This window comes from Puma concolor, chromosome B1, assembly GCF_028749965.1.
Source record: "Puma concolor isolate L17-30 chromosome B1, mPumCon1.1.hap2, whole genome shotgun sequence".
Lineage (NCBI taxonomy): Eukaryota > Metazoa > Chordata > Mammalia > Carnivora > Felidae > Puma > Puma concolor.
In genome coordinates, this window is record NC_141670.1 from 2,838,205 (window position 1) to 2,861,395 (window position 23,191).

The window sequence follows — 23,191 nt, forward strand, 5'->3', positions numbered from 1 at the left end:
GGTCACGATCTTGCGGTCCGTGAGTTCGAGCCCCGCGTCGGGCTCTGGGCTGATGGCTCGGAGCCTGGGGCCTGTTTCCGATTCTGTGTCTCCCTCTCTCTCTGCCCCTCCCCCGTTCGTGCTCTGTCTCTCTCTGTCCCAAAAATAAATAAACGTTGAAAAAAAATTAAATAAATAAATAAAAATAAAAACGAAGTTGGTTCACTGGATTTTCTTCCTGGCGTAACTGGAAGTGACTCGACTGATACCTTCAGCCATTATTTTCGAGCTCTGACAACAGCCGGTGCAGGAGACACGCCTCCAGCCCCGCTGCCGCTGTGACCGGATTCGCCGGCATGTCCGGAGGGGACGCGACGCCCCGGCGGCCAGAGGACCGTGACAGATGGGGAGGTGTGCGTGACGCGGGGCCAGCTGCTCAGGAGTGTGATGTGGGTCACAGCAGGGCATGACTGGTGGGGAGACGTGAGGACAGTACGGTGGCCCCCATCCCCGTTGAGGCCTCTGCCTGCGTCTACGCCGTGTGAGCAGCCCCGGGTCTGTTACCAGTCGGGGAACCAGTGGTTCTAGCTCTGCACCTCTGTAACCCGTCGGGGAGGATGCTATTTCCATTCAGTTTAAGTGAAAGAGATAAATCTGGGTTTTTGCTGATTCCTTACCTTGGTAAGTGAGTTTAAACCCTTGCCGGTTCTGGGAATGGTCGCTGTAAAAGTGGATGAGCGTTTCATGTGTCGTACTGAGCAGGGAGGAGGGGGGTTCTGTGCCACTGAACTGCCCGATCATGGGGCTGCCGTGGTGGGGTCCGTTCTGAATTTCAAGGTAGTCATGATTAGCTTCGGTAGAAAAATTCAGAAATTGAATATGTGCACCTGCGAAAAAATAGGCAAAATTAGTGAGAGTTAACATCAAAATGCATAAGGGCAACGTGTGTCAAAAGTGATTAAAATGGCATCAGTGTCCCCACGCACGATCCTCCGGGAGACAGAACAAGGCAGTCACAGTGGCAGAGCACACATTTTGGGCGACAACACACGTTGGTTCAATGTCACCTGTGCCACCTACTGGCTGTATGACCTTTGTTCACGTAATTAATGTCTCTCAGTCCGCATCTTTGTCAAATACAATTACTAGCATTACATCACAGAAATATACAGGCATAATGCTTGGAGTATGACTGCTACTCACAAGGACAGCAATGATTTCGTCTGGCAATGAATCGTATGTATGTTGGACCGTCCAGAAGCTAATTTGCAACTTTATCAAGAAAGATGCTGAAATGGGTCTAAAAAAAGTGCAACAGCCTTTCAAAGTGGCTTTCAAATGGATGGTCACACCATGACACAAGAGATTGGCTAGTTTAGCAGGTGATTATTTCAGTTGCATTATGCACACAAAGCCAATGACTGATTTTTGCAAAAAACCCAATCTAAAACCCCACCGTGACTTCCACACTTCAATCTCATACCCTGGCACGGTTCACACACCAAAAGATTGTCCAAGTGACCACTGTCACTGGGATCCTATTGGTCTATGTACCAGATAAGAGGTCAATGATAATTTAGAAGAAAATAAAAATCAGAATGATTTAGACTGATTTGCTATGACTTTGTGCCATTTTTGAAAATCTAGTTGACTCCGATGCTGACACATTTTAAGCCACTTAAATAGTTTCTATAGAACTCCAAAGGCATCTGTGTTCACATAAATCCATGTAATTAATTTAGGTGTATAAAGCCTACACTGAGAATTCCAATAGCCATTACAGATTATTCTCCCAACACATCAGAAAAGCTTTACTTTGTGTTATGGCTCATCTGCTCTTGATAGAGAAGAGCTTTATTGTTGCTTGTCATCTCCTATAGTGACCCATGTTTTCTAGGTTTGGAAAAGTAAAGATAATACTTTCATGAGTGGCCTCACGTAGTGTTAAGTGCAGAGAAAATTTCAAGCAAACATATCTACTCGGGTATTGATGGGAAATACAGTTATTGAAAGCAGAATTCAGTGAAAAAAAGCATGAGAGAAGTTCAAGCCAAGTAGGAGAGAGAGATATAGGCACTCAGTAATATAGTCTTCCAAGAAACACAGTGTCATCTACCACGGACGAAACCGTGAGGAGGCACAGAACGTCACAGCCCCCTCTGTTTGGACGGAAGTGTGAGGCCAATTATCAAGCTGAAGCTGCACGTTACCAAGCGACATTTTTCTCACAGTTACCCAGCAAAGTCCTTACTGGTATCATCATAACATGACTCAGAGATGTTAGGTGTTATGTCCAGTGCAGCACAGGACAAGCAGAGTTAGATTTACACCCACGTCTCATGGGCAAAGAGCTCGCTTTCCTGGTTTAGAAAACGTGCTGTACAAGAACGAACAATCTCAGAAAGCTGGAGATACTCCAGTTCTCACTGGGCAAGATTGGATTAAATTTGTTCAACCTTGACTGCCAGGGGAAGGAAGGAAAGAATAGAATGTGGGAAACTTCAGGAGTGCCCAGCTGGCTTCATCAGGAGAGGTGACTCTCGGATCTGAGTCATGAGTTCAAGCCCCACATTGGGTGTAGAGATTACTGGAAAAAAAAAAAAAAAACTTAAAAAAAATATAGGATACTTCAGAAAGGGGCTGAGGAAGCAAAAGGCAGGAGAAAAATCCTGTCTAAGGGGAAAGAGCTTTAACCCGTCAACCAAGTCTTAGGACCATTTTAGAACAAGTAATGAAATCCAGGTGTCAGACTCTGAATCTATAAACTAGCAGCACATGAGCCACCAGGGAAGGATGATCCCAGTCTGTCTTTGGCTTGGCTATCCCTAGGTCACGTCCATACGGGAGTACAGAGCAACGCCGTCAATGTAAAGCATTTTTGTAAATAGTTCAAAATGTCAAATATTTCTCTTTGTTGAAGAACCATCAATGAAGTGTTAATTTTTTTTCTAAATGTTAGCAAATATGCTGGTTCAAAGAAATTTAGCAGCAGGAAAAGAAAAGAGGGATCGAGAGAGATGGAAAGAGAGAGAAGGATGGACAGAAGGAGAGAAGGAAGGAAGAAAAGAGAGATGGAGAGAGGGAAGGACTAGGGGCTCCCTTAGTCCCTTAATTCCCAACTATTCCCTCAACATTATTGTGGCAGCTGAGCTCCTGGCCACTTAGCGAGGTACACATCAGTACTGGATTTAGTCCCTCACCCAGTGTTGAGTTAGAAACACAGCCTTCTTTTGCATCATGGCCCGTGGATCTGACCAAAAAGGGTTTTGATACTAATAATGAAACTGTTCTAACGGAGCCTTTTTCTGAGTGCACACGTGCCAAAGTCGGGGCCACTGACCGCTGTGGTCTGCAAAGGCTTATGAACACCAACACGTTGGTCACCATGAAGATGAACGCAAACAACTGCGGAATCGCTGACATTTTATTTATGTCCCAAGGTATGTACAACATGGGAAAGTAGGGCAAGACTAGACACTTGCAGAACGCACTCGCGATCTGGGTATCAAATCAAACAGCAGGGAAACGGCTTAAAATACGCTCGTTTCAGATGTTCATATGCAGACTTCAGATGCATTTATCCAGAGATACGTTTTGAAATTCATAGAATGACACAGTCAAGGAAGAAATGAAAGCCAGCAAGCAGATCAAGGGGGAACAAAAGTTAAAGATGGCCAATATCTCCAAGTGAAGGCAACAGTAGAGGTGGCCTTTTACGGACTTGGAATTAAACTTGAAATGGAACAGAATTATGGCAATTATGGTCTTATGAAAAAATTAGCATTTTAATCAGGATAAAGTATCCAGCCACATATCAAACCTCTTAACGCACATCAGGAGATGGAACAGAACAGAGCCCAGTTCTAATCTGGTTTAAAATGGAATTACTTAGCTATCTAATTTTCAGTGACTTGCGTCCAGTTTGACATCATAAAGCCAAAATGAAGGGATTGGAATAAGCATAGCCTAGCTATCCTTTCATTATCTCATGAAATGCTGACAAAAATGTGTTATTACAACAAGAAAAATCAATCTGAATGTCCATTTGGTGGAATTTACGGAGCACCTTATTGTTGTGCTCTGAGTATCGTTCACACTGAAAATTAAGTGTCAGGAAAAGTCACCTGCACAAAGAACGTTTGACTTTGGATTTGACAAAACTTTAAAAAGTAATGTGACCCTGACTTCTGAGTGAAACCTCCATTTTTTTTTTTTTTTGGATGATAGACCTTGTGAATATTAAGTGCTGTATTTACTATCTTCTGTGCATAATAAATGCAAGGCAAGAGTGACTCTTCTGAAGTATCCTTTATCGCCTGCCTACATACGCCTCTAGATGGTCAAAGACATGGTCATTTTGGACAGCGTGGCCTGCAAAGTTGGTGCAGTGGTTTTTAAACAGAAAAGGCAGAGACAAAGGAAAAAAAAAATCACGGTGGTATTTTTGTTGACTGTGCCTTTAGAAAATTTCAAGAAAGTAGAGACAGAAATTCTGTGTCGATGGGGCTTGTGCCAAAGCAACCCAAAATATCAACCGAAATCTGTGACAAGGAAAGAAAACAGGGTAAAAATCACTAGGGCATTTGGTTTTGTAACTAAGAGCCGCTGACGGCCAAATAATGCCCTGCTCCATATCGGGCATCTGCATTAATCAGAGCAGCCCCATGAGATGATGTTTTATTATGTTTATTTTAAAGATAAGGAAATGAGGTTCAAGAACACTGTTGGTAACTTGGGCACATTCACAACCCCAGCGACTGATGGAACTAAGCTTTCTAGTCAACCCAACTCGGAGCCCCCAGATGTGAGCACTCGCCATACTTCCTGCCCACCCACCCCTCCGCGCAAAGTCCCTCCAGCACTTGGATAGAAGAGCTGCGTTCTCTCCCTGAGACTGGATGCAGGAGACTGTTGTCACCGGGACAAATAACAGCAACGTGAGACAAAGGTGGTTTTCACATGTTGCCGAAGCAACTAATCATTTTGCCTGTTTAATTAAACTATCGATTGATCCACAGGCATTGGAAAGAAATGACAGAATCAAAAGAATTATTTGACTAAGCTGGCAGCTGCTTAACTAATGGATCGGATAATCCCTCTCAGCTGGTCCTGGGCAATCCAGTGGTAGGGAATGATTCAAAGCACCCCAGTAAAATCCTCCCTGAACGAAATTCATCAAGAAAGGCAAAGATACCACGTTTTGCCTCCGTGGACTATCCCTGTGGCTGCAGGAACTGGGTTCATCTGTGTTTACCGGCAGCACAGCCACGAATGCCCCAAGCAACCCACCACCAGAACTGAAAATCGAGACCACAGGAATGTACACGCAGATATTTGAGATCGCGTTTAAAGAAATGAGAGAACTAACTTTAAAAGTATGGAAATAGAACTTACTTTAAAGAAAACTCTGTAATAACCGTAGCAATTCCCTTTTTTTTTTTTTTTTTTTTTTTGTAATTCATGTTAAAGTTTTGGTTTATCATACGGTTTCATACGAAATAATATTCTATCTCTACTCCACGGTGTCAAAACCTCTGGATTTCTACACTTTTGGGTAAAGCAATTTATACTGAAAATAAAATGTATAAGAATCTTATGACAAAAACATTTGTGCATTTCTCATCTTATTTCAGTTACAAGTGGTCTTCCCTAAATTGAAGAAATGCTTCCCAAAACCTGTGACTCCCTCATCCGAAATACCCGAAGTGCTAGATAAAAACCCTGCTGAGTACTCTTCCTGGTGTGGCCAGCGGGGCTGAGACAGGGCACCAAGGGGCAAGCCACAGGAAGTTCACTGTCACAACGTGACTCCCACCTGGGATTCTCACGTGAAGCAAAATTTCAGAACCCCTGGGCTTAGCAATCATTCTCCTTGGCATTTAATGTTCCAAGTTTAAGTACACATTCACAATAAATCTGACCGTATCGTTGGGTCTTATGCAAGCAAGTTTCCCACGGTGCCCTCTTCTTGATGAACTTCCCAGTGACCCTACAACCTCTATTGTTTAGACTGAGAAAGGGCTAGGAGTAGACCACCACCCCCCGCCCCCGATGCACACGCAGAGGCAGTCCCTGAGGCAGGAGATCTGGGACAGGAGCAGGCGTGAGCAGTGACAGCAACACGCCCAGTGCATGTTCACTTGGAAGAGCTGGTAAGTCTACCGCACTTGATGTGAATTACCCATCACGTTGTCCTTCCAAGGAGGAAATATCTCTTACTATGATCTTCCAACTTGGTTGCCAAGATCATCTTAACAGCAGAAGTTTTCCAGGTAAAACATCTATTGTGTCATCCATAGAAACATGTCATCCCAATCTCCCTCCTTGTCCCACTGGGAAAATAGTAGCTGTGTCCTGGGTGGTAATTACAGGAGATGTTCCAGAACGATCCTAAGATTTTGGTGTTGATAGGACACAATGTGGGAGATTAAGGGGGAGAAATGAAGGGCGCCTCGTGGTTTAGTCGGTTAAGCATCCGACTCTTGACTTTGACTTGGGTCATGATCTCATGGTTTGTGGGACTGAGCCCCGGTTCTGCTGACAGTATGGAGGCTGCTTGGGATTCTCTCTCTCCCTCTCTCTCTGACCCTCCTCCACAAGTGCACTCTCTCTCTCTCTAAAATAGATAAATCAACATTTTAAAAAAGGGAGAGATGATCATGAAGGGATAGGATAGTCATCTTTGCTATGTTCCTATCTGTTTTTTTTTTTAAATAAGAAACTTCCAGAGTGTTTAACACAAAATTGCCCTTTCCTGAGTTTCAGACCCAAACTTTCTATCTCAAAATTTCCAAGCTAGTGATCTGATGTTTGCCTATGACTTGGGAGATCCTGGGAGGAATTACTGCTAAGGTAAGACTGAGGGAAAGAAAAGTTCCAGGGAAGGGTCATGCTGTAGATACAGACAGGGAATGAAACAGAAGAATCCACTCTGGAATAAACCGAGTAAAGGGAGAGAAGAAAGTGATGAATTTGAATTTGAATGGAGTCCGTGACACCTTCAGATGCCCCAGATGAAAATATGTCACACGCAGCTGAAAACGCGGATCTCAAATGCGTGCTTTTGACCACAGGAGAGGAGGTGTTTTGAGCCATGTTATTACAAGGGAGAACCGGCAGAGATAAAAGACCAGAAAGAGATAAAATTAACTTACTTAAGAGTTTCAAAACTCTCCCATGGAGTTGAAAGCTAGGCTGTAAAGTTTTCTCAACATCAGCAAAAAGTGCGGTCATTTTGTAGGCCTCAGAAGGCATTTCTAGCAGGGATGGAAAAATCCCTGTCGGGGGACCTACCACCACTTAGACGCCTTTCCTCTAAATTTGTAACTTCGTTTTTAGAAGGATATTTATAGATTCTAGAATGTATCTCCGGCAAACCCGGTGCATTACATTTAATCTGTAATTTACAGTTGATTCTTGAACAACACGGTTTGAACTGTGTGGGTCCACTTCTGTGCAGCTTTTTTACAGTACGGGACCCTAAGTGTGTTCTCTCTTCCTTAAGATGTTCTCAATGATATTTTCCTTTCTCTAGCTCACCTTATGGTAAGAATATAGTATATACTACAAAATATAACGTACACCATACGTACTCATGTCATCGATACGCTTCTGGTCAATGGTGACGTTACTATTAACTAAGCTTTTGTGGACTCAGGTCATAGTGGATTTGCAACTCTGCAGGGTCAGCGCCCCTGACCTCCAGGTTATTCAAGAGTCAACTGCATCCTGGGGCATAATTACATCATTCTAACAATCTAGGGCTAATGATATTATCTTGTATGTATTTAGGATTTAAGCCACAAGGTTTCTTTTCGCCTTTCCTTCAAGATACTTTCAAACCCCAAAATTATGCAGTACCAAATATTTAAAAACTTAATTTATTTTAATTATAACATCTCATAAATCTTTTTTCCCATTTTGGTCTTTCTTCAAATAAATATTTTCTTTGGGCTCATAGATCATGATCACAAAGTCAGACAACTTGACTGACTTTTCCCCCTGAATTATTATCTTTCATGCTGGTTTATTTATGCACGAACAACATAAGGAAAAATGCCAAACAATAACCTTTTCAATCACAGAATGGTCAAATTGGGAAAATAAGTTAATAGAATATTTATACCCCTTCCGGAATAATATATTTCTAATGAGACTTGAAAGCAAAGTGGGAAATACTTGGAATAATAATAAAAAAAAAAAACAGCCGACTTCTTCGTTGGCTGCTGTTGCCTTTTCTGACCCGCCAAGCCCGGTGCTAAACTCCTCCTGGGTTGTTTTAGCGAGTCCTCACCGGAACCCTCTGCGGCTCTGTAGGTTTTTCCCATGAGACAGGCACACCTCCCATCTTGGTAGATCGTGCGACACCCGACTCAGACTGCGGGGGCCCGCGTTTCTCTGAATCTCTGCGTTTAACCGGTGTGGTCATTTGCCTGATGAGCCCGTGACCCTGAAGGGCCTGAGGACCCTGCTGGAATGGCCTGGGTCACGTGTATGTTTGATCCCACCTCCACCGCCTGACTCAAAGATTGTACGAACCCTGTCTTCAGACCCCTATGCTAGGAAAACAGGCTGGCCTTTTGAGAGTAACTGAGCTAATGCTGGTTAAGCACCTGGCAGATGTATTTCCCTATGTTCAGAGAGTTTATGGTCTAAGAAACAAAGCCAAAATAAAACCTGGAAGAAACAGCCTCTGTAACCTTTGGTGGTCTCTCCCCTTCCTTGTCCCATTCGACCTCTGCTGGCCCCTTAGGGACCTCAGCGGACAGGAAGCTCCCATGAGTTCTCCCCAGGGGGAGCGCCTTTCCACGCTCCCCTCCCTCCCTGGTGGAACACTCGGGGTCGGTCCACAGCGTGACTGTGCTCGCATGCCCGACCGATGCCCACCAGGCCCTCCTGCCCGGGGTTCCTCCTGGCTCCTCTCTGCTGAGCAGGGGGACCCTTCCTTGCTCCGTGTTCTACATCACTGCTGCTGCATCCATCCCGCACACAGGTTTTTCAGCCAAAGCTCTGAAAACCTAATAAAAAAACATGATCTAGGGCAGCGACTTCCACTTGGGCTTAAGTTCATTCATCATCCAACTAACATTTCACGTAGACGTCCTCAATCACTATGCACGAGGACATTCAGTAAGGACCTGACCTGGTACACCTATCAGTGTGTGCTCTGGAGAAAAATCACAGGTGGGGAAAACCCAAATTAATGAACTCAACCATGAAGGAAATCATGGCGCAGACAAGGAAAGGCATGGCGGGGAATCAAAATTTCACAAAGACCGTGCGTTTCTGGAAAAGGCCATAATGAGATTTTACTGTACATAACAATTAATGTCATGAATTATTTAAGGTGGCTATCCTGAAAGTTCATAACTAAATCTTATAAAAAGCCATTTTCATAAACCGAAATCAATGCAATACATAATTACAAAAACTTATGGAACAGTAATAAAATATGTCGCAACCTGAAAAAGCCTTACAAATTGTTCCAAAGAAACAACCACCATTATTAAATTCCAGAAATAGATTCTAAAAGGTGGTATTATGAATAAAGAGAGGGATAATTGAATTAGGGATGCTACATATACCTCGTGTGCCTACTATATCATCATCCATCTAATTTAATTTGCCTTGAAAAGAGCTGCATGGCTGAATTGATTTTTTAATAACTTTCTGTTCTTGAAGTTATTCTGCCAAAGCTTTATTTAAATCTGTAAGCCACTTTCAATTAAAGACAGTTATGTCAACAGAATAAGGCACATTTTTTTTTTTCCTTCAGCTGAATTCTTTCCAAGATAGAAATGACAAAGTTGAAATTACAGGAATTAAATAATAATAATAATAAAAAAAACAACTTTTACTTACCATAGCCAACAGGTAGCTGGATTTTCCAGGTGCAATCCAGGTTGTTGGGGTACGCGCCCGGAAACCCTGGGCTCAAGATCACTCCCCCCATGCTGCTCAGTGTCCCTCCGCAGGTTGCTGCAAAGTGGACAAGGGTACTTAGTGCTGGGGGTCGTGGCTTTCTAGCAAGGGGATTTAATTCCAGCTGCTCTATGGGATCGTGCTAGGTAAGAGCAAGTCTGCAGAAGTGGATTCACCCTCAATCACAGCACACACACACAGTGCGATGCACTTCAGTTACCCTTGGGTCTGGTCCTTCCTCTCGGGCGTCAACTATTTAAGAACAGAGATGGTTTTTCCAAATGGAGCTGCTTCTGGTACATGGAGACTCAGGAAAGGCGACTAAATGTCAAGTGCCGTGCAATTTCATGCATGTTAGTCCTGATGGCTTCCAGGTTACAGGTCGCTATTCATTGAGTGGTAGCATTAGTTACTCTCTATTCATTGATACCTATGTGCTACCCAACAGGCTGAGTAAATACACTACAGAACTTAATTCTCATACAACCCTAAAAAGTTCGTGTTATTACCCATTTTACAGATAAGAAAACCAAGCCTGAAGAGATGAAAAGTTTGCCTAAGCGACGCAGCCAGAATACTATGCCAGCTCTGTCTGGTTCTAGGACCGATGTTTTAACCAGCATACATTTCCTTTGGGATTCTTTTCTGTTTCGGGGTGCAGCTCACTAAACCCACTTTCTCCCCAGGAAACCTTACATCCATCGTCATGACGGGGTGTTAACGTAAGCTCCCACATCCGGCCGGACTTCTCTGTCACTCACATTTTATGCTACTGTAGCTGAGGTTTGGCTATAAAGAAACAACTGATTTTATAACACACTTGTCAAATAATATGTGTGTAAGCAGATGAAATTCGAATCCCTGACCGTTTGTGGCCTATTGAAATGGCAACTTCTTATATCTGGAAGTCATAATGCAAACACTGTCCCTTCTTCCACGAAGTCACATTAAAAAGCTTTATTGCTATTCTAACAGTGTTCTCATTAGGCAAAATAGCTTGTGGAAGGCCTTCTTTCAGAGAGCTCTCAGGACCTGTGCGGAATACGTTTTTTTGCTTTTTTAATCACCAACATAGAAAAATTTTATGTGTCAAGGATACAGTTGATAGGAGGAAAAATCTAAAGTCTTAAAAAAATCCAGTCCAGTAAGTATGGTGACCGCCCAAGCTAGGGAATCGTGATCTGGATTTCAACATTGTATAAGTTATTAATGAAACAGGTTTAAAAAAAAATTAAGTAATGCAGTTTTGTGGGACGAATGAATAATTCCAGCAAAACCCTGAATGTGAACTTTGTTGTTTAGAGCAGAACCTGTCAAGGTGACCTCTTTGTGGGAGAACCAAGTATGTGAAAATCTAGCTGCTGGGATGCATTTGACCCACGAGTCTATCAGTTCTGGGGAAGGCATGTTGGTGGATCTGAATGGCATCCCTAAATATGCTGAGCGGTGATCTCCCTTCCCTGGGGCTCTCATCTTGCAATGAGAGTAAGTATGTATGTCCAACCACAGGGAAGACAGACATGGAAATGCTGTATCCATGACAGCAACACTGAGACAAATGTGAAGTAAAGGTGACATTTTTAAATAGATCCTTTTGATTTTGAACACAGTTTTTACGAAAAGAAGACTGGGAATTAGAAAATATAAATATCTATGTATGTCTTTTTTAAAAATTCTTTAATATTTATTTATTTATTTGTTTGTTTGTTTATTTATTTATTTTGAGAGAGAGAGAGAGAGAGAGAGAGAGAGAGACAGACAGACTGTGAGTGGGAGAGGGGCAGGAAGAGAGGGAGAGAGAGAATCCGTAGCAGGCTCTGAGCTGTCAGCACAGAGCCCGAGGCGGGGCTCGAGCTCATGGACCGAGAGATCCTGACCTGACTGAGGCACCCAGGCGCCCCTCCATGTACGTCTTCGATTGAGGACTGGGATAGTCTCACATGAGTAGCTGACCCAGCACTTGGATGGTGGACGTCATCATCAATAGTCATCATCAACAGTTTACCAAACAAACTTTGTTTATCATGGGCCAACGATCAGGGTTGTGAAGACAGAGACAAGGGGGCCTGGATATTGGGTAGATCTCCTTTCAAACATACAGTGGCAACCTGATTCCTTGAGTATTTAGTTACCATTACATGTAATCCTCACTTAGTTTACCTAAAAATATGAAAATCATTGACTAGGCACGCTAACAGAGCTCCCAAAAGATGAGCGTCAATCTTCTTTCCTTTGTGATGTTTTCAAACTCCACCAATGGACTTGTCTTACTTTATACTTGTCCACTGTTACAATTGCTGAAGCCTCCGCCTTCTTCCCAGGGCTTACTGGTCCACTACCATTGGTAGACTGACTTCCTGCCTCCTGCCGGAGACACTCCCTCCACACCTGACCCTCTCTTACAGTTAAGCAGCCTATCCAGGGAGTTACTGGCAAATATGGTATCTCCAAAGGTCAAGGTGTTTATCGGAATAAAGTAGCTGGGGACCTGACATCTTACTGGGTTTATTTTCTTCTGTGCAGATTCCTGACTTTTTGGTAACCATATGTGGAACTTTAATCCAGGGCACAGGCCGTGCCCTGCCGGAGAGACCCCACGGTGTAGAGAATACCAGCTCAGAGGCAGGGCCCTGGCAAACGGCGTGACCAGTCTGGGGCTTGCTGTCATGTTCAAAGTGGTTAATATTGGTTGAGCTCTGAGAGTGGTGCTTGACACTCAGTAACCTGTAGAGAAGTGTTTTGATATAAATTGTCTTCATTAGTACTTGAAATTTGCAAGAGCTAATAAATAAAATATTATCTCTCTATGGATTTCTAGTCTTAAAATCCCCCAGTTTGGATTAATCAGAAGCCATTAGCTAAAAAAAAAAAAAAAAAAAAAAAAAAAAAAAAAAAAAAAAAAAAAAGAAAAGAAAAAAGAAAAAAACAAAAAACAACCTTCCGCTCTCTCAGATCAGACTTTGAGACTTACTGTGGCTTGTTTGTGAGTCTTCCAATGAAAAACCTTTCTCTAGAGCTTGTAAACAGTTAGGAGCCAGCAGGTGTTATGGAAGCTGATGTATCTTCGACATTTGCTAATACAGGAAACGTGCTAATGCTAAGTCGAAGATAAAAACCAATTATACTTGACGAATATAGGTTAACTATTTGAATAAAACATGCCCTCACGTAACACTGGGTGCCATGGCACGTCATTTGGTTCAATCCCCGTTGTGAGCTGATTTCATTTCAAAGTTAAAAATGTTTCAGTCCCCACGTTTAAGGGAAGGTTCTTCATTTACAAATAAATAGGAAGATGGATGTTCTGAAGGTAGGAGGCAGGGAGGGAGGAGGCGGTCCCCTGAAGGTGGTACCCCTGTTACTGTTTGTCCTTTCCAGGTCGTGCCTGGGATGTCAAATCTCTACAGAAAGCGTCAACGTTTTAGGTGACGTGCTAATCTAGACATTTATTTTTACCAAGAAATCACTCTCAGGTAAAAAGGTATTGGTCACCAGGGAACGTTTTCACTTTTAAGCGAACATGCTTCGATGAACGTAACAGGACAGCCACTGGTTCCCGCACGAGACCGTCATAAAGGCCGCGGTTCTGTTGTAAAGGTTTGGTTCCGTTTTATCTTCCTCTGTGCACAGTTCCATCTGTGTCCCGTTCTAGGTGATTAAGTTGTATATTACTAAAAAGCATTTAATACCTAGGATTTGCGTGAGAGGTCGGAAAACCAGGCTTGCAGAGGAACGCGTAACAGAGCGTAACTCTCTTGCTTTACCCGTGGGTGCCGGAAAAACGCACTAAGCGACCACGGTCCTCGGCGAATGGATCGTGAACAACGTGTGACCAGCTCAGAGGACACTTTTAAGGATGTTTGTGCCCTTTAAAATCACCTGCATTCTGGGATGCCTGGGTGGCTCCCAGTTGGCTGAGTGTCAGACTCTTGGTTTCAGCTCAGGTCGTGATCTCATGGTTCCTGGGTCTGGGCCCGAGTCGGCCTCTGGGCTGGCAGTGTGGAGTCTGCTCGGGATTCTCCCCCCACCACCCACCCCTCTCTCTTTCTCATTCTGCATTACCCCTCCCCCTGCGGCTCACTCTCTCTCTCTCTCAAAATAAGTAAATGAACTTAAAAATCATCTGCATTCATTCAGGAAAGTTGACCACTCGCTCCTGAAACGGCACACGCAACAGGAAGGTGCTTGAAGGCAGTTCTGGAGACAAGGGGCTTCTGAGTGCACCCCACGCAGCATCCGTGTGCTGACACAAGAGAGGGACTAAGAACAAGGCGTCCACGATCACTGCGATACCATTCCAGATTGTCTGACCGTCAGTCACTTACGGGTCATTCGGGAATCGGGGTTACCGAGAGCCCAGTGCACTAACTGTACCGTGGTGAGTGACACCTGGCTCTGCCTCTAAGGTCCTTGGGACTGCAGGGAGGGCCATTCGAGTTACAGAAAGTGACAGTCCAGCTGCACAAGGAAAAGCAGAGTCACGCTCGCTGTAGAAACGACTTTCTGTCACTGCTGTTTTCCAACCGGAGGGTGGGAGCCCGGACAGGGCTGGGGGGAGGGCAAGGCCAGTGAGGCAAGTCCCCCGGGTGCAAACTTTAAGAAGGTGCCCGAATCCTCAAGCCATCTGTTGGTGCAACTTCAAAAGGAATGCAAACGACAGCAGCGACAACAACAACCAGAAACAAACCCTGTGATGAACAAAATATCAACACTTCAAATACCGATGGGAGGTACTCAGACCTTCCCTTGCCTTGGCCCTTGATGCGGGGGCGCAGATGCAGGAGGCGGGGCTCAGGCAGGGCTTGTGCCTGGAGGCGGGAACTAGCAGGCACCCGGGGGCGTTCCGGGGGGGGGGCATGCAGAGCAGGGGTGTGTGCGGGGGGGGGGGGGGGGGGGGTGGAGCTGCAGGGCCAGGAGCAAGGACTCTTGTTCCCCTGCTGTCCTAGGAGGTGCCCCGAAACCGGGGGCTGTAGGTCAGGCTCGTGTGCAGATGGCCGGCAACCACTTAGCAGGGGCCTACGAGGCACTCAAAGCCTGTGAGATCCTAAAGCCGAGGCCTCGGAAGGGAGACTCACGACTGGGGAGCATCGAGGTCGCAGGCCCACGAGGGCAAAGAACCCCGGATTTGGTGAGAAGGAAGCTGAGCTAACATCCGGGTTATTCAAGAAAGGTGCCGATCACGGTGTTCACCTGGGAAGGGGGTACAGGGTTTGAGGAAGGCAACAGGTGTGCAGGTCGGGCACACGGAGTCCACGGGTGAGGTCAGCACTGGACAAAGCCGTGTGGTCACCCGAGCTGTGAGTAAAGGTGTCTGAGTCAGACCTACAGCTGGTGGGCGGTGGGCAGGGCTCGAGGCCTGGGCGGCAGGAACGCCACGTAGACTTTACAGAGTCAAGAGCACCGCACATGGCCTCACACTCCAAGGTGTTCCCACAGAGGAGGGAAATGGAAACCACCTGCCGTTCCAGGGAACCCCTGGGACTCTCGACAACAGCTAACTGGGCCCCAGGGCACATCTTCGTCTTTAAAAGGCTGGGTTGGCACGTGCTTCCCTAAAGGGGCGGGCTGCACCCCGTCCTAGGGGACACGTCTGCAGCGGCTGGGGGGGGGGGGGGCGCCTCTCTGTTTCTCCTATATGATACCATCCCTCCCACTTCACATCATTTATTTGGACTTGTGACTTTGTTTTCTGGAAACCTGATTTTCCTGAGGCCCCAAGGCGGACACGGAACAGGCTTTCAGACCTGCTGTGCTCATTCCCTCTCATAATTAATCCACTGGCCCTTCTGATACAAATGTAATTGGAGTCCGGTGCCTCGAGCCGGCGATCTGACACCTACTGCGCGCAGGCTGGTCCGAAGATGATGAAAAAGCCGAACTAGTACACCCCGTGGGAGAAGACGCCTGGGCCATCTTCCTCGCGCCTCGACCGCGTTATGGTGTTCGTGTTAAGTAACAACTGTTTCGAGAGGAGTCGCAACGTGCACCGTGTGCAGCCCCAAAGAGGAGCTCGAGGGGCTGGCCGCCGCGTGGCTGACGGCGCAGGGGCGCCGCCGGGCGGTGTCGCGGGCGCGTCCTTACCGATGCACAGGGGAGACGGGTAGTTCCAGCGGCGAACGGTTCCCGGCATACAAGAAATGTGGGAGCGGCCCTGTGGGAGACAAGGAAACGGACTTCACGTCACTGGAAACCGGGCAGGTGCGGGTCACACGCGAGAATCTCTGTCCTTCCTGGGGTTTCCTTCTCTGATCGAAGGACAAGTCAGAAATCGTGAAATGTATTCCACTAACGTTAATCAAGGAATCCCACGCTCCGAGTCAGGATGGGGAAAAAAAAAAATCCATAATCACTGTGTTTCCCTTCAGTAAAGACCAGAATCTCGCACTGGCCCACCCAACACTCTGTCTGGGATGCGCTAGTTTCCCGATGCTTAGCAAGGAGGCTTGGGAAATAAACACATCCTCGGTTGTCTTTTTTGTTTTAAATCATCACAAGTTACGGCTTTTGATCTTGGAGGCTGTAAACGATTAGGAAATGCTAGGTGACTGATTTGAAGGTGGAAGTTCAGCAGTATGCAAGCTGCTTACAAAAAGGTACCTACCTACTCATCTTTCATGCTACGGTTCACACTCCACCCACACGCCCCTTATGGTCCCACAGAGAACTGTCAGTCCCTCCTCCACCAGACGAACAGGACGCTTCCTATTCCTTCGGTTATCGGACCGCCTCGCACACCATCACATACTTGTGGCTGCAGTCAAATGAATCCTTGTCACCCACGGTCTCTTTATCCTTTAAATATATGACGTTTTGAACTTGCAGCCTTCCAGAATATCTGTCCTATTATTTGTGTTTGAAAAATCAACCGGCTGCAGGTTAAGTCCTGAGAGTTTTGTGTGAAAATCTCTCACAATAAAAGAGAAGGCAGTCAGCGGGACACCTGTGTGTGCAGACTACTCGTGTTTACTTTGTTTTCCTCCCTGTGAGTAGGTGGTCTTCTCTGCCACGCGTACTTTACCCGGTGAGCCTCTGTTGGCCCCACGACTGGCACAGACGCAGCTGAAAACAAATCTTCGATTCATGCTAAATAATCCCCGCCATGTCGCAAACGCATCAAACAAGCGTTTGCGTTAATGCAGTTGTCAATAACAAACCAGTTCCCTGAGCTCAGAAACATTTCATACTCAATTCATCTGCCACAAAACTCATTTTCTCATACTTTCTGATATGTTAAAAAGCCATTACAGCCAAAGGAGACTACATTTACTCTCAAAGAAGACGTTCTGTGCAGCACATTTCCTGCTAAAGTTCATGCTGTGTGTATACACATTTTCTGATCCCTTGAATTATCTTTAATAAATTTCTTCCTGAATTATGGACAGACATAAAGTGCAAAAGCCTTTCAAGGTATTTATTGATGGCTACCAACAAAGGAGGCATTTATTACTGATCTGGGTCATATTCTGTTATTGATTCTATCACAAACACTTTATTTATGCATGTAGGTACGTATGGATGCATGCATCTATGTATGTATTATTTTGAGGAAGACAGAGTGTGAACAGAGGAAGGGCAGAGAGAGAGGGAGAATCCCAAGCAGACTCCACACTGTCAGCACACAGCCGGATGTGGGGCTCGAACTCATGAAACTGAGACTGTGGCCTGAGTGGAAATCAAGAGCGGGACGCTTCCCCGACTGAGCCCCTCAGGCAGGCGCCCCCAGCACCGACATTCTACATTAGTGATTCCAGCTGAAATGTGTATCGTGGATCCAAAACAAGACAGAACTCTATCATCTACTAGTTTGGAATGGGCATTTTCTTTTTTCATCTCTTCAAAGAACTCTGAAACAAGCCTGCAGAAAATGGAAATCCTAAATCCCACGAGCACTCGGGATCCCTCTCAATGTGTCACGTGATCGCACCTTTGCGCCACGCCCAGGAACCTCCCTAGGCACACACGCTCACAGACATTTGTGTGCAAACCGTCCGAGGAAGGCTGCTTTTCATAAATGATGTGCAACGTATGCACGCTGTGCTTCCAAATACGTGACTGTGCTAGAAGATTCTTGTCAACCGTTAGCAATTAAAAACAAAAAATCCAGGCTGCTTCCTTACTCCTGTGAACAACCCAGAACAGCTTGTGAGGTCAGAGCTGGAGCCTGTCTGTGATGAAGATAACACAGCTTGGTTTGCGTTTGGAAAACAGGCTGTGCTCGGCAGACGTGTGTCCTCAGGCCTTACCTGCAGGCAGCACACCCTTTGGTGCATTCTAAGAAAGGCCCTTACCGAATAATCCTTTCCAGTTTCCTCTTGGAGGGCCGCAGAGGTGTCTCTTATAAAAGGATCCTCCAAGTGGCACCATGAACCAGTGGGAAGGAGGTGAGCATCCAGAAGCAAAGCAAGTACCAACATGTGGGGATCTGCGCTCATTTACAACATGCACAGAAAGAGGCATCGTGATGGCCTATCAGTATATCCTGCTGTGTCTCTCTAAATGGAACCCTTGGGGTGTGGCTCAGAATTCTTTATACTGTAACTTGTTTAAGATTTGTCTTAAAGAGGGGTGCCTGGGGGGCTCAGTCAGTTTTGCTTCTGATTCTTGATCTCGGCTCAGGCCACGATCTCACGGTTCATGGGTTCAAGCTCCGCACCGGGCTCTGTGCTGACAGCTCAGAGCCTGCTTGCAATTCTCTCTCCCTCTCTCTGCCACTCCCTCACTCGTGCTGCCGCTGTCTCTCAAATAAAGAAATAACCTTAAAAAAAAAAAAAAGATTTGTATTAAAGAATCAGTTCAGATAGCCTTAGCACGCTTGTTTAAAAACTTGGCTCAGTTGTAGAAGGTGGAGTAAAGCTTCCTCAGTAACTCTTGTCCTGCTCTGCAAGGAAGGGTCTGCCCATCTCCTTGCAGAGTCAAAGTAATTACGGCAGTGCCCACCAAATCTGTAGGCTGTAGCTGTTCTTACTCAGGTGACTTTAGACACGGGTGTTTGTTCGTCGTGACTGCAATGATGCGTTTCCCTTGCCGGGGTGTGTCAGGCATCTTGCAGACACAGAAGGGTGGGTCCTCTAAACCCACATCCTGGGCTGATTCCCAAGCGTGGCCCCACCGGGGATGCCCTACCAGTTCTTCTGTTCCACCCCCTTCTCTCACCCCCGGCTCAGCTCCCACCTTCTCGTCAGTGAAAGACAGGCCTCCTGTTCCCACCCCGTGTGGGTGACCGGGAGGAACACAGGTGAGGCACCTGGGGGGCACTCCTTCTGCGCTCGGCATTTGTGAGCTGTCACTGTGACCCGTCTCGGCCCTGCAAAATATCTCCCTCCAACACACTCTGGAACTTGTATCATACACGGTGGTGGCCTTGTACTCTGGAACCTTGCAACTTTTTTCTGATACTTCCTCAAGCTCATTAAATCAGTTAAAGACCAGAACTAAACATTTCCCCCTTGAAATACCATGAGCTTCAATGTCGTCATAAGCATGCCGCAAAAAGTACTCTGTGACCCCAAATAACTGAAGAGCAGACACAACATCGGGCTTAACTATTTCTACCGGACTTTGTAACATACGTGCTTAGATTATTAATATTGTTGGCAGGGAGAGTCATATCATTATGTTAAGTGACAGAGAGAAACTATTTTGTGAGTAAGCTTATTTGCAGTTAGACTAGAAAAAATTAACAGAAAAAGTAACTAACGTCGCTACACATTAGGTTATCGATGTTTATAAAACTTTCATATAAAATTATAAAAAAGTGATAAAAAGTTGTCAATATTTCTTGAAAACGATGTCAACCTATTACTTGAGGACCTTAGTACCTGGGACAGAGTAGGTACCGAATGGGCATTTGCCCAACTGAATGTGGGACCGAGGTACAAAGCAGGACAGACACACCGCCCAAAAGCAGATCCCATCACTGGGTGGCTGGGGTCACACGGAGAAAGAGACCGTGTCAGGACTCTGTCCCTTAGAATTTTCTCTGCATACTCTTTGGGAGAACATACATTTTGAAATAAAATAATCACAAAACTGAGACGCTAGGCTTTATCATTTAGAGCTACTTCCACATTCTAATTAAGATGACCAGCAGGCATGGCTTAATGTGACCACTGCGATTCCCAAACAGGGTGAGAGAAACTAGATGAGCTTCTCTGGGTACAGATCCCAGGCGCTGGTTGCCTTCCCCGAAGCTGGGAAGGGACTACCAAGTTTAACCCTCGCCATTCCCAAATCTCCGAAGGAAAGTACCTGCAAGGTATACCCCGGTTCACACTGGAAGGACAGGACGTCGTTCACCATATACCGATCGCCTGTTTTGATGCCGTTGCTGGGAAGGACGGGTTCTTGACACGCAGCGAGACCCACCGCTGTGGAGACGCAAAGACAAGTGCTGAGGAGTGTAATACGAATGGCATTATGGCTCGAGTAACAGATAGGTTCTTCGGCTGCTCTCCTCCCGACGAGAAGAACGAAAGGCCTTAACTCTTTCCCCTGGGGTACTACCAAGACCACAAGCAATGTTAAATCGGTCATTAGCTAATTCTTAAGTATCAGTACGTTTCATTTACATCACGCGGCGAACCAGCTTGTCTTCAGACAATAAAGTCTGCTACTTCCGTGTTTACTCCTACACACTCCAATTCCAACATGTACCCATTTTAAAAGGTCCTTTAGAATTATGTTCCTCATTATATGCCAAATCCATGACAATGGTCGCTTGCTTTGTGTTTTTCAAGCATAGATGGCAATCTTTATGAAACGTTTTAAGTGTGCATCTGGGAAGTCTACCCTTCCGGAAAAACATAATATGAGAACAAATCTTCGAATACTTTAGGTTCTGTCTCGCTCTCATTTAAAGACAACAACAAAATCCTCTTGAGCAGTGTGTTCGTGGGTGAACAGGACCAATATCCATGGATCTAAGGCTGTAATCAGACACGTTTCTCAATGGAATCGCCTTCAGTTAGGGCACTAACGATTTCTTTAATGCGTCATATAATACCGGCTGTCGGCCTAAAGTCCAGAAAAATTAACTCTAAGTATTTAACACTGATACCTCTCCATATAAACCCCATAGAACAAATAACAAAATATGCAGCTATGGCATTTTATAGAATAAACAATACATTGGACATGGGCCGGCACTAAGGACTCGGTGATTGCAAATACCCCTTTGTATGAATGTGGCGTGTCTTCTCTCAGCCCAGTTTACACAGACTGAGGGGTTATCCAGGGTGACAGATGGGGAAGGACATTACCCAGAGGAGCCCAGCTTAAAATTCTTCCTGTGACCTTGGACGTACACTTCAGTTCTTGTTCTTGACACTAACAGGAATGAATGGGTCAGAGTCGTTACCTGGTTGGGACGGGGGGACGCTTGGGTATCACGGCTGGGACAGGGAAGGTGGGGAAGCCCGCCAGTCAACCCAGAGGCAAAAATTGGTGGGAAGCGGAAGAACAGGTCTATGCAGGCAGCCGTGCAAGATGAGGTTGTGCGCAGCCTGCCTCCCACCCAGGACTGTGTGCATGTGTGTGGGCGCTGTGGCTGGGACACCTCCTCTCATCGGTGCACCCTTTGTTGTTCCATCAGGCTTCACTTAAAAACCACGAGGTCAAGGATAAAATTATTCAGAAATCCAAGATGGCTACAGAACGCGCGACGTGCGTCTGGAAGCAGGAGCCGATGTGACTCCGCATATGCTCCCTGGTGCAGCAGGCTCTGGGTCCGGGCAACGCCAACCACGCACATTGATACGGACGGATCATTGTACTGGACGCATTATATTGCTTGAATCCTCACAGAGAGCTAACCGACTCCTTGTGTGTGATGTTAAGGAAAGGGCAAAGTCAAGTCAAATTAACAGGTCAAGTTTCCCAGTGCAGGTATGTAAATGCCCCCATCTCTCGAGGTCGGTAACTGAATGGTCAACCGGCAGGCATCAAATTCCTCCACTTCCTTGCTTTACAAAGCATGTTATGAGAGTCTGACAAGGACACACCGTGTGGGCCCCAGCTCACAGCTGCTGAGGCAGAATGACCACGTTAACACCATCCTTAAGGTTTTGTGTGCACTAAAGTTTGAGAAGCAACTAGTTTGCCTCACTTTCCCCCCAAACCTGAGATGAACTGAAGCAAAGAGAGAAAGTATCTTCATCTTTTACCACCAGTGTGATTATTCATCTGAGAAAAACCATGCTATAGAATGTGCACCAGAATTGGACACCACCGGTACATCAACTAGCTGGATGATTTCAAGCCTTGTAACACATTGATTTTATCTGGGATGAGCAGGTATGAAGTGTATCATAAAGGTTTTCTAAGTTGAAATTGATATTTCCCTAAATGGCTATATATTAAATGCCATATTAAATGGCTATATATTAAAAATGCATTGAGTAGCATTTGTTTTTAATCCCTGGCACAATCTTTCAAGCCAATTGGGGCTTTTTAGATATGACAAAATTGCTAAATATGGGAAAGTACGATCACTTAGGCCTTTTTCTTGTTTTATTGGTACAAGTCTAATTTATCTCTTTCTCAACTGGAGAACATATACTGTAACTATGTTTAAATTTCACAATTTTTCCTACCACGGCCTAGAGATATCACCTACCATATGTCACTATTTTTTTTTTTATTTGACCCTGAAAAAGAAATACTTCAAATACCCTTGGTATAAATTTAATTACAACTTGAAATACTAAAAACCTAATTTATGGTGGCACCACATTTTCATTGTAGTATACTTTAGGTGCACACCAGGCATGTCAGAGACCAGAGAATATCAATAACCCAAAAATAAATCAAAGTAAACCAAAGACATATTTTGAAATAAAAAAATGCAACAAGTAATTCAAAATTAAATTCCAGTTATGAAACACAAACCCTTTACATACAAGCTATAATGGGATTTTACCTATGCACTATATTTGTTTATTATAAGTTGATTTCTATGCATTTATTATATATTTATTTATTTTCATTTCCTCCTTACTTAAATTGTGTAAATCCAATTCTTCTTAAAAAAATAAGTTGCACTTATCTGTAACTACAGGAATTATAATACATTTTCTAAATAAATCAAAAACATACAAAAATCATTTTAATCAGTATTTGATATGATGAGACACAGGAAGCAGTTATATGTAGACCTTGATATTTGCAAAAAAATTTTTTTAACATTTATTTATTTTTGAGACAGAGAGAGACACAGCATGAACGGGGGAGGGGCAGAGAGAGAGGGAGACACAGAATCGGAAGCAGGCTCCAGGCTCTGAGCCATCAGCCCAGA

General features: G+C 45.0%; 1 protein-coding gene across 5 annotated transcripts in view; it reads right to left on the minus strand.

Moving 5' to 3' along the window:
* CSMD1 (CUB and Sushi multiple domains 1) overlaps positions 1 to 23,191 on the minus strand; it is a 2,044,057-nt gene that overhangs the window by 178,495 nt on the left and 1,842,371 nt on the right. For all 5 annotated transcript variants that reach the window (XM_086703086.1, XM_086703088.1, XM_086703085.1 and 2 more), the window contains 4 exons: positions 20,149 to 20,267; positions 15,982 to 16,051; positions 9,841 to 9,957; positions 657 to 866 (listed from right to left, as the gene is read on the minus strand). In XM_086703086.1, coding sequence (XP_086559212.1) covers positions 657 to 866; positions 9,841 to 9,957; positions 15,982 to 16,051; positions 20,149 to 20,267 — 516 coding nt within the window. The remainder of the gene's footprint in view (positions 1 to 656; positions 867 to 9,840; positions 9,958 to 15,981; positions 16,052 to 20,148; positions 20,268 to 23,191) is intronic.